Source organism: Pelobates fuscus, chromosome 6 (genome assembly GCF_036172605.1).
Source record: "Pelobates fuscus isolate aPelFus1 chromosome 6, aPelFus1.pri, whole genome shotgun sequence".
NCBI classification, from domain to species: Eukaryota; Metazoa; Chordata; class Amphibia; order Anura; family Pelobatidae; genus Pelobates; species Pelobates fuscus.
This window is the reverse complement of record NC_086322.1, coordinates 88571622-88589153: the sequence shown is the minus strand read 5'-3', so window position 1 is coordinate 88589153 and position 17532 is coordinate 88571622. Positions and strand designations below refer to the sequence as shown.

The following is a 17532-nucleotide window of genomic DNA, read 5'->3' as shown; positions in this document are numbered from 1 at the left end:
ATACACTACATTCACTAAACACACTCTGCACTCACTACAAACACTACATTTACTAAACACACTGTGCACTACACACACACTACATTCACTAAACACACTTTGCGCTACACACTACATTCACTATACACATTTTGCTCTACACACACACACTACATTCACTATACACATTTTGCACTACACACACTACATTCACTAAACACATTCTGCACTACACATACTCACACTACATTCACTAAACACACTCTGCCCTACACACACACTACATTCACTAAACACACTTTGCACTACATTCACTAAGCACACTTTGCACTACACACACACACACTACATTCACTATACACACACATTTCACTCACTACACACTACATTTACTAAACACGCTCGGTACTACACACACACACACACTACATTCATTAAACACACTTTGCACTACACACAAACACACACACACTGCATTCACTATACACACGTTGCACTCACTAGTTGCATTTTACATTTACTAAACACACTTTGCACTCACTACAAACACACTACATTCACTATACACACTACATTCACTATACACACTACATCCACTACAAAAACACACACTCTGCATTCACTATACACACCTACATTCACTACACACACACTCTGCATCTAATGCATGCATACAAACATTACATACATTACACTAAATGTACAATCTGCATCCACTATACACACTGCATCCATGACACACATACTGCATCCACTATACACACTGCATCCATGACACAAATACCGCATCCACTACACACATTCTACATCCACTATACACACTGCATCCATGACACACATTCTACATCCACTATACACACACACTTCATCCTTGTGGGCGGACTTGGTGCTGGCCCCGGGGGCCCAGATCTTGATCTGTGTCAGGGGCCCTAAAATTTCTGATGGCAGTCCTACTCAGCAGTCTGTGTGTGTGTAAGGACTCAGCAGTCTGTGTGTGTGTGTTTGTGTGTGTGTGTATGGACTCAGCAGTCTGTGTGTGTGTATGAACTCAGCAGTCTGTATGTGTGTAAAGACTCAACAATCTGTGTGTGTGTGTGTGTGTGTGTGTTTATGGACTCAGCAGTCTCTGCCTGTGTATGGACTCAGCAGCCTGTGTGTCTGTGGGTGTATGGACTCAGCAGTCTGTGCGTGTGTATGGATTCAGCAGTCTGTGGGTGTATGGACTCAGCAGTCTGTGGGTGTATGGACTCAGCAGTCTGTGTATGTGTGTGTGTGTGTGTGGACTCAGCAGTCTGTGTGTGTGTGTATGGAATCAGCAGTATGTGTGTGTGTGTGTGTGTGTCTGTGTATGGACTCAGCAGTCTGTGTGTGTGTGTCTGTGTATGGACTCAGCAGTCTGTGTGTGTATATGGACTCAGCAGTCTGTGTCTGTACTCAGCAGTCTGTATGTCTGTGTGTGTGTGTATGGACTCAGCAGTCTGTATGTCTGTGTGTGTGTGTATGGACTCAGCAGTCTGTGTGTGTGTATGGAATCAGCAGTATGTGTGTGTGTGTGTCTGTGTATGGACTCAGCAGTCTGTGTGTGTGTGTGTGTGTCTGTGTATGGACTCAGCAGTCTGTGTGTGTATATGGACTCAGCAGTCTGTGTCTGTACTCAGCAGTCTGTATGTCTGTGTGTGTGTGTATGGACTCAGCAGTCTGTATGTCTGTATTTCTGTGTGTATGGACTCAGCAGTCTGTGTGTACGTGTATAAATCAGCCTGTGTGCATTCAGCAACGCCTGTGTGCATTCAGAAATCTGTGTGTGTGTGTGTGTGTGTGTATGTATTCACACCTCTGCCGGTAAGTCTTGCATGATGCCGACCTCTGTGTATTGATGGCTCCGCCGGCGACTCTACCAGCCACAGTCCGGCCGGTATTTGCCGTGGTGCTAACCTGGTGCGGCTGTACTAGGGTCAGAGTGCCCCTCGTGTCTCTTAGCCCCTGAGCCTCCTTGCCATTTATTTTGACAACTTGCCTATGCTCGGCATGGCTGTCCTCCACAGCTTGTACCGGGGCCATCTCATGAAGCACTGGCCAAATTTCCTGGGTTGCGCCTGGACCACCCCCGTAACGGTTTCCCTCTTCACAGTGGGCTCCGGCTCAGGGCTGGTTAGATGGGGGTCAGTTCCACTCCATCCGGATTTGCTGGGGGCAGTTGTTCCTGTAATGCCTGGGCTGTTTACAAGGGTAAACAGCGAGGGTTGGTGCGATGTGGCTCTACTGTGGTAGCCATGGGGTGCTGTGTGGAGGGCTGGGGGTTATAGGGTTGAGGTAGTGGGGTGTGGGGCCGAGGGAGGCAGTGACAGTATGTGGAGGGTGTAGTGTGACAGTGTGTGTGAGGGGGTAGTGTGACAACTTGGGGCAGTGCCATTGTGGGGGAGGGAGTAGTCTGATAGTGTGGGGCAATGACAGTGTGAGGCAGTGTGACAGTGTGGGACAATGACATTGTAGGAGTGGGGCAGTGACATTGTGGTGTAGGGGACAGTGTGTGTTGGGAGTGGCAGTGTGACAGCTTGCGGCAGTGACATTGTGGTGGAGGGGGCAGCGTGACAGTGTATGTTGGGAGTTGGCAGTGCGACAGCTTGGGGCCTGTGACATTGTGGTGGAGGGGACAGTGTGTGTTTGGAGGCGGCAGTGTGACAGCTTGGGTAAGTGACATTGTGGGGGAGGGAGTAGTCTAACAGTGTGGGGCAGTGGGACAGTGACACTGTGGGCAATGGGACAGTGACAATGTGATGGAGGGGGCAGTGTGACAACTTGGGGCAGTTATATTGTGGGAGAGGGAGTAGTCTGACAGTGTGGGACAGTGACAGTGTGGACAATGGGACAGTGACATTGTGAAGGAGCAGCAGAGCCACTTGATGAGGGTGCAGAGACATGCGACTAGAAAGCGGGGCTACATCGCGAGTAGTTGGCAAGCCGTGAATGCGGCAGCAAATCACTAGATGGAACATTTCTGTCTCAATTTGACTTCCATTATGTCATGCACATCGGGCAACTGCCCTGAATCAGCCATGCGGAAGTCAATTCCGCTATTGCACAATATTTTTTTCATAACTCCATGGGAGCTGAATTGTACCCTTGGGGGTAAGCTTACCTTGGGTTGGGAAATCCATGCCAACCAATAGGAGAAGGAGCTGCCATTCAAACTTGTTTGCGCCATTTATCACGATTGGTCGGCGAGCCCTCAAGGGCTTAGCTTGTAACTCCTCCCCTCTGTGAGTGCTGATTGGTTGCTGCATGGTTTAGGCGTGTAGTTTGACTCTACAGGCCTAAACCAAGTGGAACTATTTGTGAGAATGTACAGAGTGTTAAGCCCAGACTTTATATGATGATTTCTCTGGCTCTGTACATCCGATCGCCCCGCTATTTGCAGGGATTATAGCTGGGACCAGGAGCTATTTGGTGATGTATGGCATGGGGTTGTGTTACTGTATTGGGTGAGTTTTGGGTTTTTTGTGTGTTCGGCTTCCTGTGTCCGGGAGATACCATTATCTCCCAGACACAGCGATGCCTGTGCATAAATACTTTGTATCTTTCCTACAATAAACAGTTCTTGTTTACCCTTCCCTAAGTCTCGACTAGTGTTTGGGTGATACCACGCTTGCCTTCCTGCAAAATACTATAATCACTGGTTTGCAGCTATAATCACTCTAGGACTGGGCACAACTAGGAAGGGGCGACCACAGGCGGTAGTAACCCATTCTCGAGAGGGTATACCGCCACATCACCCTCCGCTAAAGGGAACATTGAAAAGCTCCTGTAGGATCTACAAGCGGTTAGGAAAGCAGACCTAGCAGAAAGCAAACTGAAATAGGCAGCCTGAATCGACTCATTAGCGACGTTAAATACCGAGAGGAGGAACGAGAGGGACTACTGACTGTGACCCATACACAAACGATAAGATCTCCCAACAGGTCCAGAGGCTTAACCGCACAGTACCATCACTGGAAGCACAACATCGACATAAAAATATCTGGTCCTGAGGGGCACAAGAAACAGTGGACCCAGATGCCCACTCCACTGTTGATATGGAGGACTTTCATATTAAAATATTTGATGATGGGGGCAGGGCCAGGCCGCCGAGCGAGATGGTCGCATGTCAGACCAGCTCCCGAAATTTACAACGGAAGAACAAGCAATCAGTTTATTTTGGCATAAAAAGTTGACAAAAATCAGTGAAACACATCGGGTGGAGAGTACCGGACCCAGGGTGAGGCTGGCCCGACCGGTTTCAGTCCCCTGGGGGATGAATCCTCACTGGCATCAACGAGGCCTACTCCGGCGGTGAGTGGGGCAGACGGTCGCTGCCCCGCTATCCTGCTCATCGGTGCTCAGACAGGAGCCAGACCCGTGGAGCTGTGGCCCCGTTCCCCCCCCCCCCCATGGACTGGGGGGGTGATCCCGGTCCCCACCCCCGCATGCCCCGACCATCCCGGGAGCAGCAGCAGGGCCGCCTGGATCCAGCACCAAAGCGCAGCGTGCAAGATGGCGGAGACCAAGGATGCTGGCACCAAAACCGGCAGTGAGGCTCAGAAGCGACCCACACCGCTCCCCCTGCACAGAATAAACTTGCGGGCAGCACCGGCTAGAAGCGGCACCTTCACAAGAGACCACAGAGCACAGAGTCCACCTTTAAAATGGCGGAGACTGCATGCCCAGCTATCCATGCCCGAGGGCTGACTGAGGCACCCTCCCTTCTGACTTCTCAAGGACGGACTGCCGAAGGACGCCAAGCAGGAACAGGCGAGCACATCCTCATACCCCACTAGCCTCACTACAGAGGGACAACAACTTAACCTTACCTTCCACACTGCATGCGGGCCAACGAACGCGGATTAACCACCTACAGCCACCATACTGTACACGATGATCGGCACGGCAACAGGGACTCTTTTCCCGCCTAAGACAGACACTCGTCTGGATCGTCCATACAGGGACTGCCACCATACGAACATGACACACATCGGGACTATAACTACCATAGCAGTCCTTATATCCCCTTTTATTTAAATGCTTCGAGATATATTTAGGGGGGTCCCTTGGCAGGCGACCACTGACTGCCCATCAAAAGTGTACTCACAAGGGTAATTCCATCTCCTGAAAGAGTAACTATGCGGCTGTTAATATACATATATTTGTGTGTACCTAACATTAATGCGGAGCACTGTATATCACCTAGCCTAACATACCCTCATTTTGTTATAGCTATCCTTGACTACAATACAATTGGTAGTCAGTGGTCTTTATTATATAATATGTCTGTCTAGCATGTAACCTAACGTTTAATAATTAACCTGTCCCAACCGAGTACAGCCTTGCATGTAAGCTACTATACGTTGACAGTATTAAGTCGAGAAGACAACCGTATTAAAGCGAGAGATAACCGTATTAAAGCAAGAGATAACCGTATTAAGGCGAGAGATAACAGTATTAAAGCGAGAGATAACAATATTAAAGCGAGAGGAAACAGTATCAATGCGAGAGATTACAGTATTAAAGCAAGAGATAACAGTATTTAGCCACAGCATGTTACTATATATATATAAAATGAGGTTGATAATCATAGGAGACTTTGTCAATATGTTATGACGACCCCATCCTGTACAACTCTTGAACGTCTCCCTCTCTTTTTTCTGTACCCCCATAATCACATGCCTCAACAAAAATAAAGAATTTAAAAAATAAATAAAATATTTGATGATTTGCCATTCTCCGTCCTGATGGAGTGGCGAAGATGCAGGTACTCTGGTGGTGGGTGCCTCAAGGAGATTCTGTGTCAACACTGTCGGCTGGAGAGTCACTTGCACCCTTCAATTGACGCCTCTACGACTATCGAGGGTGAATGTAGATCCACCCAAAGCCGTAATCAGTCTGAGACGAGGTGGTGAGGAGAAGAGCCAAGACCCTCTATAAACCACCCGGCCTGGCATATGGGTTGCATTGGGGCTGTTTGTTTTCCCAGACACACTGTCTATTTGACACAACCTGCTTTTATTTTTGGTTTTACAGTAATGCATTTTTTCTTTTGTACTTACCTTGTGAAAGTTAATGTTGTACTTTTCCTGTGAGAGGGAGGGTATTTAAATAGCTGGGAATGATGGCCTGTGGGCGAGGGAACCTGTGTGTAAGCCAGGTGTGGGAAAGGTGGCCTGTAGTGACCCTAATTGAGACTACCCCTCCTCTACCATTTTGCACCAGTGGGCTTACCTAGAGGACAGAAGGCTGTTTTAAAGGAAATCTAGGCTGCCCATGGGTTGGGTCTGTGGACCGTGAATAGTCCAGCCCCACAATGAGGTCTCAGTGAAAACCATTTTTAGAAAAAGTCGCTTGGCTTTGAGAATATTATCTCGAGTGGTATATAAAATCCCTTGCCGTGTGAATGTGTGCATGCATGTCCTGATGTGTGGATGGAGGCAGTTAGCTGACCCACTGTGCAAGGGAGAAGAAAATAGGGAGGAGGCCCAGGCTTTGATGATTGACCCTCAACCTCATGTTGATTAGATTTGCCTCATTTCTAGTGATATGAAAGTATACAAATTTAAGCCTACTAGAATTTACAAAATATGGGAAAGCTATGACTTTATGTGTCTTACTTGAATGATACCACATCAAGAATAAATATATATTTATTTATTTTTTTTTAAAGGGGGAGGGGAGAGGGTTTTTGGTTCATCTATATTTTTAGTGTTTAGAAATATGGAAAACAAAATAAACAACGTAGTACAATTAAAGCAGAACAGTAATACATTTCCAAAAGGTTTGTACATGTGAAGGAGAGCACATCCCAAAATACAGCATGAAATCTTACAATACTACTTACTTAGACCTATCTTGGCAATACGGAATTTAGTTACACCGTATGGCATACTGGCTTATTTTGAAGCAGGAGAGGACCCCCACATGGCCATATGGTGTGACTAAATCCCACCTAGGAGAAATCTGACTGGCTTTGGAGTTGAGATTTTTTTTTTTGTGGCATGATTGGAAGTCACTTGAAATTGGAATTTGCCGCCCTCTTTTGCATTACCAGTAGAAAGAGAGGCATGCTCATTCACTAAAACCTGAATTATAAAATTGAGGCAAAAAAACCCCAAAAGATCTCAAGTTTAATTGAATCTACCGATGTGTGAAAATCGGGATGGATTGGAGTCTTTACTTCCTTCCACCTTATAATGATATGCAGCACTTTCCTATTGTTCACAATAGTGACTTAACTATTAATCCGCTTTTGATCGATTTCTTGTGTTTCACTAAAGACTCCCCAGTGTATAACAAGTAGTAATAGCAATGGTTAGAAAGGGAAAGTCCGCTAGGTGTGTTTTAATGGAAATTTGAAAAGCATCACTTAGTTCGTTAGCCGAATTACAGAGACTGTAAAAAAGAGGTATTAGACCCTTAAATACTAAATTCCCTTTGACGTGTCACTGTAGTGAATAACCGTATAAGAATGTAGCAAGACAGTGATCACCTCCATACAGTCATATATCAGTGTGAGCTCTTTCTGGGGATTGTGGGTGGCTCTTAAAAGAGCCTTTGTGTAAGTTTGGGAGCTGAGGGACAGTGGAGTTACTTGCTCTTGGCTGGCTTGTGGCTGTCGGTTTTCTTGGGCAGTAAAACAGCCTGGATATTGGGCAATACCCCACCCTGGGCTATGGTGACCCCTCCGAGCAGTTTGTTGAGCTCCTCGTCGTTGCGCACAGCGAGCTGCAGATGGCGGGGGATGATGCGGGTCTTCTTGTTGTCTCGGGCTGCATTCCCAGCCAGTTCCAGGATCTCGGCGGTCAGATACTCCAGCACTGCAGCCAGATAGACCGGAGCTCCGGCTCCAACCCGCTCGGCATAATTGCCCTTTCTGAGCAGCCTGTGGACACGGCCGACTGGGAACTGCAGACCTGCTCTGGATGATCGGGTCTTGGCTTTAGCCCTGACTTTGCCGCCCTGTTTGCCTCTTCCTGACATTTTCAAAACGAAATCGAATTATCGTCTAGACCTTGGCGCCCCCTGCACGGCTATTTATACCATCTCAGATACCGCGAGCTCTAATCTAATTGGTTGCATTTTAAAGCCACCAATCAGCGTCCGACTCAGAAAGTAACCAATCGCTGTAGGTTACCGCGTTCCATGCTCAATGCTCTTACTGAACGAACCAATAGAAAATGCACACAGGTCAGGCTTTACTGCCAGGGCTTCTATATATAGAGCAGCTGGGGAACGTGTTCCTTATTCTGTTGGAAATTTCGTAAGATTTCTCTGATCATCATGCCTGAACCAGCCAAGTCCGCTCCCGCACCCAAGAAGGGCTCTAAAAAAGCCGTGACCAAGACCCAGAAGAAGGATGGGAAGAAGCGCAGAAAGAGCAGGAAGGAGAGCTATGCCATCTACGTGTACAAGGTGCTGAAACAGGTCCACCCCGACACCGGTATCTCCTCCAAGGCCATGGGGATCATGAACTCCTTTGTCAATGATATCTTCGAGCGCATCGCAGGGGAAGCCTCCCGTCTGGCTCACTATAACAAGCGCTCCACCATCACCTCCCGGGAGATCCAGACCGCTGTACGGCTCTTACTGCCCGGAGAGCTGGCCAAACACGCCGTGTCTGAGGGCACCAAGGCAGTGACCAAGTACACCAGCGCCAAGTAAAGACCCGTCACCCAAACTCTAATAACACAAAGGCTCTTCTAAGAGCCACCCACACAATCCACGAGAGAGCTGTGACTATGGACTCAGCAGTCTGTGTGTGTATATGGACTCAGCAGTCTGTGTCTGTACTCAGCAGTCTGTATGTCTGTGTGTGTGTGTATGGACTCAGCAGTCTGTATGTCTGTATGTCTGTGTGTATGGACTCAGCAGTCTGTGTGTACGTGTATAAATCAGCCTGTGTGCATTCAGCAACGCCTGTGTGCATTCAGAAATCTGTGTGTGTGTGTGTGTGTGTGTATGTATTCACACCTCTGCCGGTAAGTCTTGCATGATGCCGACCTCTGTGTATTGATGGCTCCGCCGGCGACTCTACCAGCCACAGTCCGGCCGGTATTTGCCGTGGTGCTAACCTGGTGCGGCTGTACTAGGGTCAGAGTGCCCCTCGTGTCTCTTAGCCCCTGAGCCTCCTTGCCATTTATTTTGACAACTTGCCTATGCTCGGCATGGCTGTCCTCCACAGCTTGTACCGGGGCCATCTCATGAAGCACTGGCCAAATTTCCTGGGTTGCGCCTGGACCACCCCCGTAACGGTTTCCCTCTTCACAGTGGGCTCCGGCTCAGGGCTGGTTAGATGGGGGTCAGTTCCACTCCATCCGGATTTGCTGGGGGCAGTTGTTCCTGTAATGCCTGGGCTGTTTACAAGGGTAAACAGCGAGGGTTGGTGCGATGTGGCTCTACTGTGGTAGCCATGGGGTGCTGTGTGGAGGGCTGGGGGTTATAGGGTTGAGGTAGTGGGGTGTGGGGCCGAGGGAGGCAGTGACAGTATGTGGAGGGTGTAGTGTGACAGTGTGTGTGAGGGGGTAGTGTGACAACTTGGGGCAGTGCCATTGTGGGGGAGGGAGTAGTCTGATAGTGTGGGGCAATGACAGTGTGAGGCAGTGTGACAGTGTGGGACAATGACATTGTAGGAGTGGGGCAGTGACATTGTGGTGTAGGGGACAGTGTGTGTTGGGAGTGGCAGTGTGACAGCTTGCGGCAGTGACATTGTGGTGGAGGGGGCAGCGTGACAGTGTATGTTGGGAGTTGGCAGTGCGACAGCTTGGGGCCTGTGACATTGTGGTGGAGGGGACAGTGTGTGTTTGGAGGCGGCAGTGTGACAGCTTGGGTAAGTGACATTGTGGGGGAGGGAGTAGTCTAACAGTGTGGGGCAGTGGGACAGTGACACTGTGGGCAATGGGACAGTGACAATGTGATGGAGGGGGCAGTGTGACAACTTGGGGCAGTTATATTGTGGGAGAGGGAGTAGTCTGACAGTGTGGGACAGTGACAGTGTGGACAATGGGACAGTGACATTGTGAAGGAGCAGCAGAGCCACTTGATGAGGGTGCAGAGACATGCGACTAGAAAGCGGGGCTACATCGCGAGTAGTTGGCAAGCCGTGAATGCGGCAGCAAATCACTAGATGGAACATTTCTGTCTCAATTTGACTTCCATTATGTAATGCACATCGGGCAACTGCCCTGAATCAGCCATGCGGAAGTCAATTCCGCTATTGCACAATATTTTTTTCATAACTCCATGGGAGCTGAATTGTACCCTTGGGGGTAAGCTTACCTTGGGTTGGGAAATCCATGCCAACCAATAGGAGAAGGAGCTGCCATTCAAACTTGTTTGCGCCATTTATCACGATTGGTCGGCGAGCCCTCAAGGGCTTAGCTTGTAACTCCTCCCCTCTGTGAGTGCTGATTGGTTGCTGCATGGTTTAGGCGTGTAGTTTGACTCTACAGGCCTAAACCAAGTGGAACTATTTGTGAGAATGTACAGAGTGTTAAGCCCAGACTTTATATGATGATTTCTCTGGCTCTGTACATCCGATCGCCCCGCTATTTGCAGGGATTATAGCTGGGACCAGGAGCTATTTGGTGATGTATGGCATGGGGTTGTGTTACTGTATTGGGTGAGTTTTGGGTTTTTTGTGTGTTCGGCTTCCTGTGTCCGGGAGATACCATTATCTCCCAGACACAGCGATGCCTGTGCATAAATACTTTGTATCTTTCCTACAATAAACAGTTCTTGTTTACCCTTCCCTAAGTCTCGACTAGTGTTTGGGTGATACCACGCTTGCCTTCCTGCAAAATACTATAATCACTGGTTTGCAGCTATAATCACTCTAGGACTGGGCACAACTAGGAAGGGGCGACCACAGGCGGTAGTAACCCATTCTCGAGAGGGTATACCGCCACATCACCCTCCGCTAAAGGGAACATTGAAAAGCTCCTGTAGGATCTACAAGCGGTTAGGAAAGCAGACCTAGCAGAAAGCAAACTGAAATAGGCAGCCTGAATCGACTCATTAGCGACGTTAAATACCGAGAGGAGGAACGAGAGGGACTACTGACTGTGACCCATACACAAACGATAAGATCTCCCAACAGGTCCAGAGGCTTAACCGCACAGTACCATCACTGGAAGCACAACATCGACATAAAAATATCTGGTCCTGAGGGGCACAAGAAACAGTGGGCCCAGATGCCCACTCCACTGTTGATATGGAGGACTTTCATATTAAAATATTTGATGATGGGGGCAGGGCCAGGCCGCCGAGCGAGATGGTCGCATGTCAGACCAGCTCCCGAAATTTACAACGGAAGAACAAGCAATCAGTTTATTTTGGCATAAAAAGTTGACAAAAATCAGTGAAACACATCGGGTGGAGAGTACCGGACCCAGGGTGAGGCTGGCCCGACCGGTTTCAGTCCCCTGGGGGATGAATCCTCACTGGCATCAACGAGGCCTACTCCGGCGGTGAGTGGGGCAGACGGTCGCTGCCCCGCTATCCTGCTCATCGGTGCTCAGACAGGAGCCAGACCCGTGGAGCTTTGGCCCCGTTCCCCCCCCCCATGGACCGGGGGGGTGATCCCGGTCCCCACCCCCGCATGCCCCGACCATCCCGGGAGCAGCAGCAGGGCCGCCTGGATCCAGCACCAAAGCGCAGCGTGCAAGATGGCGGAGACCAAGGATGCTGGCACCAAAACCGGCAGTGAGGCTCAGAAGCGACCCACACCGCTCCCCCTGCACAGAATAAACTTGCGGGCAGCACCGGCTAGAAGCGGCACCTTCACAAGAGACCACAGAGCGCAGAGTCCACCTTTAAAATGGCGGAGACTGCATGCCCAGCTATCCATGCCCGAGGGCTGACTGAGGCACCCTCCCTTCTGACTTCTCAAGGACGGACTGCCGAAGGACGCCAAGCAGGAACAGGCGAGCACATCCTCATACCCCACTAGCCTCACTACAGAGGGACAACAACTTAACCTTACCTTCCACACTGCATGCGGGCCAACGAACGCGGATTAACCACCTACAGCCACCATACTGTACACGATGATCGGCACGGCAACAGGGACTCTTTTCCCGCCTAAGACAGACACTCGTCTGGATCGCCCATACAGGGACTGCCACCATACGAACATGACACACATCGGGACTATAACTACCATAGCAGTCCTTATATCCCCTTTTATTTAAATGCTTCGAGATATATTTAGGGGGGTCCCTTGGCAGGCGACCACTGACTGCCCATCAAAAGTGTACTCACAAGGGTAATTCCATCTCCTGAAAGAGTAACTATGCGGCTGTTAATATACATATATTTGTGTGTACCTAACATTAATGCAGAGCACTGTATATCACCTAGCCTAACATACCCTCATTTTGTTATAGCTATCCTTGACTACAATACAATTGGTAGTCAGTGGTCTTTATTATATAATATGTCTGTCTAGCATGTAACCTAACGTTTAATAATTAACCTGTCCCAACCGAGTACAGCCTTGCATGTAAGCTACTATACGTTGACAGTATTAAGTCGAGAAGACAACCGTATTAAAGCGAGAGATAACCGTATTAAAGCGAGAGATAACCGTATTAAGGCGAGAGATAACAGTATTAAAGCGAGAGATAACAATATTAAAGCGAGAGGAAACAGTATCAATGCGAGAGATTACAGTATTAAAGCAAGAGATAACAGTATTTAGCCACAGCATGTTACTATATATATATAAAATGAGGTTGATAATCATAGGAGACTTTGTCAATATGTTATGACGACCCCATCCTGTACAACTCTTGAACGTCTCCCTCTCTTTTTTCTGTACCCCCATAATCACATGCCTCAACAAAAATAAAGAATTTAAAAAATAAATAAAATATTTGATGATTTGCCATTCTCCGTCCTGATGGAGTGGCGAAGATGCAGGTACTCTGGTGGTGGGTGCCTCAAGGAGATTCTGTGTCAACACTGTCGGCTGGAGAGTCACTTGCACCCTTCAATTGACGCCTCTACGACTATCGAGGGTGAATGTAGATCCACCCAAAGCCGTAATCAGTCTGAGACGAGGTGGTGAGGAGAAGAGCCAAGACCCTCTATAAACCACCCGGCCTGGCATATGGGTTGCATTGGGGCTGTTTGTTTTCCCAGACACACTGTCTATTTGACACAACCTGCTTTTATTTTTGGTTTTACAGTAATGCATTTTTTCTTTTGTACTTACCTTGTGAAAGTTAATGTTGTACTTTTCCTGTGAGAGGGAGGGTATTTAAATAGCTGGGAATGATGGCCTGTGGGCGAGGGAACCTGTGTGTAAGCCAGGTGTGGGAAAGGTGGCCTGTAGTGACCCTAATTGAGACTACCCCTCCTCTACCATTTTGCACCAGTGGGCTTACCTAGAGGACAGAAGGCTGTTTTAAAGGAAATCTAGGCTGCCCATGGGTTGGGTCTGTGGACCGTGAATAGTCCAGCCCCACAATGAGGTCTCAGTGAAAACCATTTTTAGAAAAAGTCGCTTGGCTTTGAGAATATTATCTCGAGTGGTATATAAAATCCCTTGCCGTGTGAATGTGTGCATGCATGTCCTGATGTGTGGATGGAGGCAGTTAGCTGACCCACTGTGCAAGGGAGAAGAAAATAGGGAGGAGGCCCAGGCTTTGATGATTGACCCTCAACCTCATGTTGATTAGATTTGCCTCATTTCTAGTGATATGAAAGTATACAAATTTAAGCCTACTAGAATTTACAAAATATGGGAAAGCTATGACTTTATGTGTCTTACTTGAATGATACCACATCAAGAATAAATATATATTTATTTATTTTTTTTTAAAGGGGGAGGGGAGAGGGTTTTTGGTTCATCTATATTTTTAGTGTTTAGAAATATGGAAAACAAAATAAACAACGTAGTACAATTAAAGCAGAACAGTAATACATTTCCAAAAGGTTTGTACATGTGAAGGAGAGCACATCCCAAAATACAGCATGAAATCTTACAATACTACTTACTTAGACCTATCTTGGCAATACGGAATTTAGTTACACCGTATGGCATACTGGCTTATTTTGAAGCAGGAGAGGACCCCCACATGGCCATATGGTGTGACTAAATCCCACCTAGGAGAAATCTGACTGGCTTTGGAGTTGAGATTTTTTTTTTTGTGGCATGATTGGAAGTCACTTGAAATTGGAATTTGCCGCCCTCTTTTGCATTACCAGTAGAAAGAGAGGCATGCTCATTCACTAAAACCTGAATTATAAAATTGAGGCAAAAAAACCCCAAAAGATCTCAAGTTTAATTGAATCTACCGATGTGTGAAAATCGGGATGGATTGGAGTCTTTACTTCCTTCCACCTTATAATGATATGCAGCACTTTCCTATTGTTCACAATAGTGACTTAACTATTAATCCGCTTTTGATCGATTTCTTGTGTTTCACTAAAGACTCCCCAGTGTATAACAAGTAGTAATAGCAATGGTTAGAAAGGGAAAGTCCGCTAGGTGTGTTTTAATGGAAATTTGAAAAGCATCACTTAGTTCGTTAGCCGAATTACAGAGACTGTAAAAAAAGAGGTATTAGACCCTTAAATACTAAATTCCCTTTGACGTGTCACTGTAGTGAATAACCGTATAAGAATGTAGCAAGACAGTGATCACCTCCATACAGTCATATATCAGTGTGAGCTCTTTCTGGGGATTGTGGGTGGCTCTTAAAAGAGCCTTTGTGTAAGTTTGGGAGCTGAGGGACAGTGGAGTTACTTGCTCTTGGCTGGCTTGTGGCTGTCGGTTTTCTTGGGCAGTAAAACAGCCTGGATATTGGGCAATACCCCACCCTGGGCTATGGTGACCCCTCCGAGCAGTTTGTTGAGCTCCTCGTCGTTGCGCACAGCGAGCTGCAGATGGCGGGGGATGATGCGGGTCTTCTTGTTGTCTCGGGCTGCATTCCCAGCCAGTTCCAGGATCTCGGCGGTCAGATACTCCAGCACTGCAGCCAGATAGACCGGAGCTCCGGCTCCAACCCGCTCGGCATAATTGCCCTTTCTGAGCAGCCTGTGGACACGGCCGACTGGGAACTGCAGACCTGCTCTGGATGATCGGGTCTTGGCTTTAGCCCTGACTTTGCCACCCTGTTTGCCTCTTCCTGACATTTTCAAAACGAAATCGAATTATCGTCTAGACCTTGGCGCCCCCTGCACGGCTATTTATACCATCTCAGATACCGCGAGCTCTAATCGGTTGCATTTTAAAGCCACCAATCAGCGTCCGACTCAGAAAGTAACCAATCGCTGTAGGTTACCGCGTTCCATGCTCAATGCTCTTACTGAACGAACCAATAGAAAATGCACACAGGTCAGGCTTTACTGCCAGGGCTTCTATATATAGAGCAGCTGGGGAACGTGTTCCTTATTCTGTTGGAAATTTCGTAAGATTTCTCTGATCATCATGCCTGAACCAGCCAAGTCCGCTCCCGCACCCAAGAAGGGCTCTAAAAAAGCCGTGACCAAGACCCAGAAGAAGGATGGGAAGAAGCGCAGAAAGAGCAGGAAGGAGAGCTATGCCATCTACGTGTACAAGGTGCTGAAACAGGTCCACCCCGACACCGGTATCTCCTCCAAGGCCATGGGGATCATGAACTCCTTTGTCAATGATATCTTCGAGCGCATCGCAGGGGAAGCCTCCCGTCTGGCTCACTATAACAAGCGCTCCACCATCACCTCCCGGGAGATCCAGACCGCTGTACGGCTCTTACTGCCCGGAGAGCTGGCCAAACACGCCGTGTCTGAGGGCACCAAGGCAGTGACCAAGTACACCAGCGCCAAGTAAAGACCCGTCACCCAAACTCTAATAACACAAAGGCTCTTCTAAGAGCCACCCACACAATCCACGAGAGAGCTGTGACTATATTACGAGAGTATTCTCTATGTGCGAAATGTAAAAAGTAATCGATTGTCGCGTTACACTATTTCAATTTTGAAATCTTCTTCAAGCTAAAATAAATTGTAAAACACTCTCAATGGCAGAACCTATAGTGTAACATTTATTCTGCTGGTTATAAAGTATACTAAAAGATACAACAGCCTGAAACTATTATAATGTATCAATCTAGCTTACACATGAAACGTGTTTCCATTCACACTCCTCTCTCACAAATTATACAATGCTGCCATCTCGTGTATACAGATTGCAATGGTTACTTTTTGTTTAATACATATCATGGATCAAACCAGCAATATCAATCTCAATGAATACTTTATAAATTAAAATTAGGAGTTTGGTGGGTCTGTTTCCCTCTTATAATGTATTTATTACCAAATTTATACATTCAGCGTTCTCTGCATGGCGTTTTTAAAGCGGGAAAGTCGGTTACAAAATGGCGAAGTTTAAATCCTGCACGATATAGTCCCCCTGCTGGCTCTGTCACAGCAGCTTTTTGTTCTTCCACTTTCCTCTCCCGCCATTTCCTGGCCACATACTGATTGCAGTTTCATTAAGCAGTATTTTGTGATGATAAAATGCATATAGTTTAACCCTTTCATACTCAGGTGGAAACGACTGCCATATAATTTGTATGGACTGTGATGCTTAGAGAATTCTAATGATTCCTCAAACTATAATTATCACAGTATAGAATGTCTAGTTTTAGGTCTGTTTCGAGGTGTATAAAGTCAGTATGCAGCATGTTTTCCATATAAAAAGCGGGAATGGCTGCTTCGATCACAGCAGCTTTTCTCTCCGGCCGTTTTAGATCACATACTGACTGCAGTTTAGTGCAGAGAGGATTCTAGTCTTACTAACAAGGAAGACTTTAACCCTCTCAGCCTCCAATGCCCTTATTTCATGTTTTATGAGAGCATTGCATTCAAACAGAAAACGAAGCAGGATATTCGGGGAAACATAAGGCAACATTATATGGATAGGAAACACATTGGAGTTTGTGTTACCGGAAGGCTACTCTGTAATTTCTCGTTCTCCAATATGTTGTAGGGAGCATTGAGACAGCCGAGCCATCCTGGTGGAATTATAGCCTTATGAGGGAAGGAGTGGGCGGCTCTGAAAAGAGCCTTTGGTTTGAATGAATTATCGAACATCAGCCGAAACGTTTAACCTCCGAAACCGTAGAGAGTGCGGCCCTGGCGTTTCAGCGCGTACACCACGTCCATGGCGGTGACCGTCTTCCTCTTGGCGTGCTCGGTGTATGTGACGGCATCGCGGATAACGTTCTCCAGGAAGACTTTCAGCACTCCTCGAGTCTCCTCGTAAATGAGGCCGGAGATTCGCTTGACACCTCCTCTGCGAGCCAAACGGCGGATAGCCGGTTTAGTGATCCCCTGGATGTTATCACGGAGCACCTTCCTGTGCCGCTTGGCACCACCTTTACCGAGCCCTTTCCCTCCTTTACCGCGACCAGACATTCTGAGCTGAGACAAGTGGAACAATGAATGCTCCCAACACGGCTGCCTTCTCTTATATGTCTCTTGAGACGACCGAGTGGGGAACTGATAGACAAATCAAACCGTCACTGGGCGGCTCTTGTCGTT

General features: G+C 47.6%; 5 protein-coding genes across 5 annotated transcripts; 2 read left to right on the top strand and 3 right to left on the bottom strand.

The window, feature by feature from the left end:
* Positions 1-7590: 7590 nt before the first annotated feature.
* On the bottom strand, positions 7591-7983 carry LOC134615438 (histone H2A type 2-B). Its single transcript, XM_063459957.1, has one exon. The coding sequence runs from the start codon at positions 7981-7983 to the stop codon at positions 7591-7593; it is 393 nt and encodes a 130-aa protein (XP_063316027.1).
* Positions 7984-8283: 300 nt separating this feature from the next.
* LOC134615437 (histone H2B 1.1) lies at positions 8284-8664 on the top strand. The gene has a single exon (XM_063459955.1). The coding sequence runs from the start codon at positions 8284-8286 to the stop codon at positions 8662-8664; it is 381 nt and encodes a 126-aa protein (XP_063316025.1).
* A 6084-nt stretch (positions 8665-14748) lies between these two features.
* Positions 14749-15141, bottom strand: LOC134615433 (histone H2A type 2-B). The gene has a single exon (XM_063459952.1). It carries the CDS (start codon positions 15139-15141, stop codon positions 14749-14751), a length of 393 nt encoding a protein of 130 aa, XP_063316022.1.
* A 295-nt stretch (positions 15142-15436) lies between these two features.
* LOC134615435 (histone H2B 1.1) lies at positions 15437-15817 on the top strand. The gene has a single exon (XM_063459953.1). It carries the CDS (start codon positions 15437-15439, stop codon positions 15815-15817), a length of 381 nt encoding a protein of 126 aa, XP_063316023.1.
* Positions 15818-17094: 1277 nt separating this feature from the next.
* LOC134615436 (histone H4) lies at positions 17095-17406 on the bottom strand. Its single transcript, XM_063459954.1, has one exon. It carries the CDS (start codon positions 17404-17406, stop codon positions 17095-17097), a length of 312 nt encoding a protein of 103 aa, XP_063316024.1.
* Between the last annotated feature and the right edge of the window lie 126 nt (positions 17407-17532).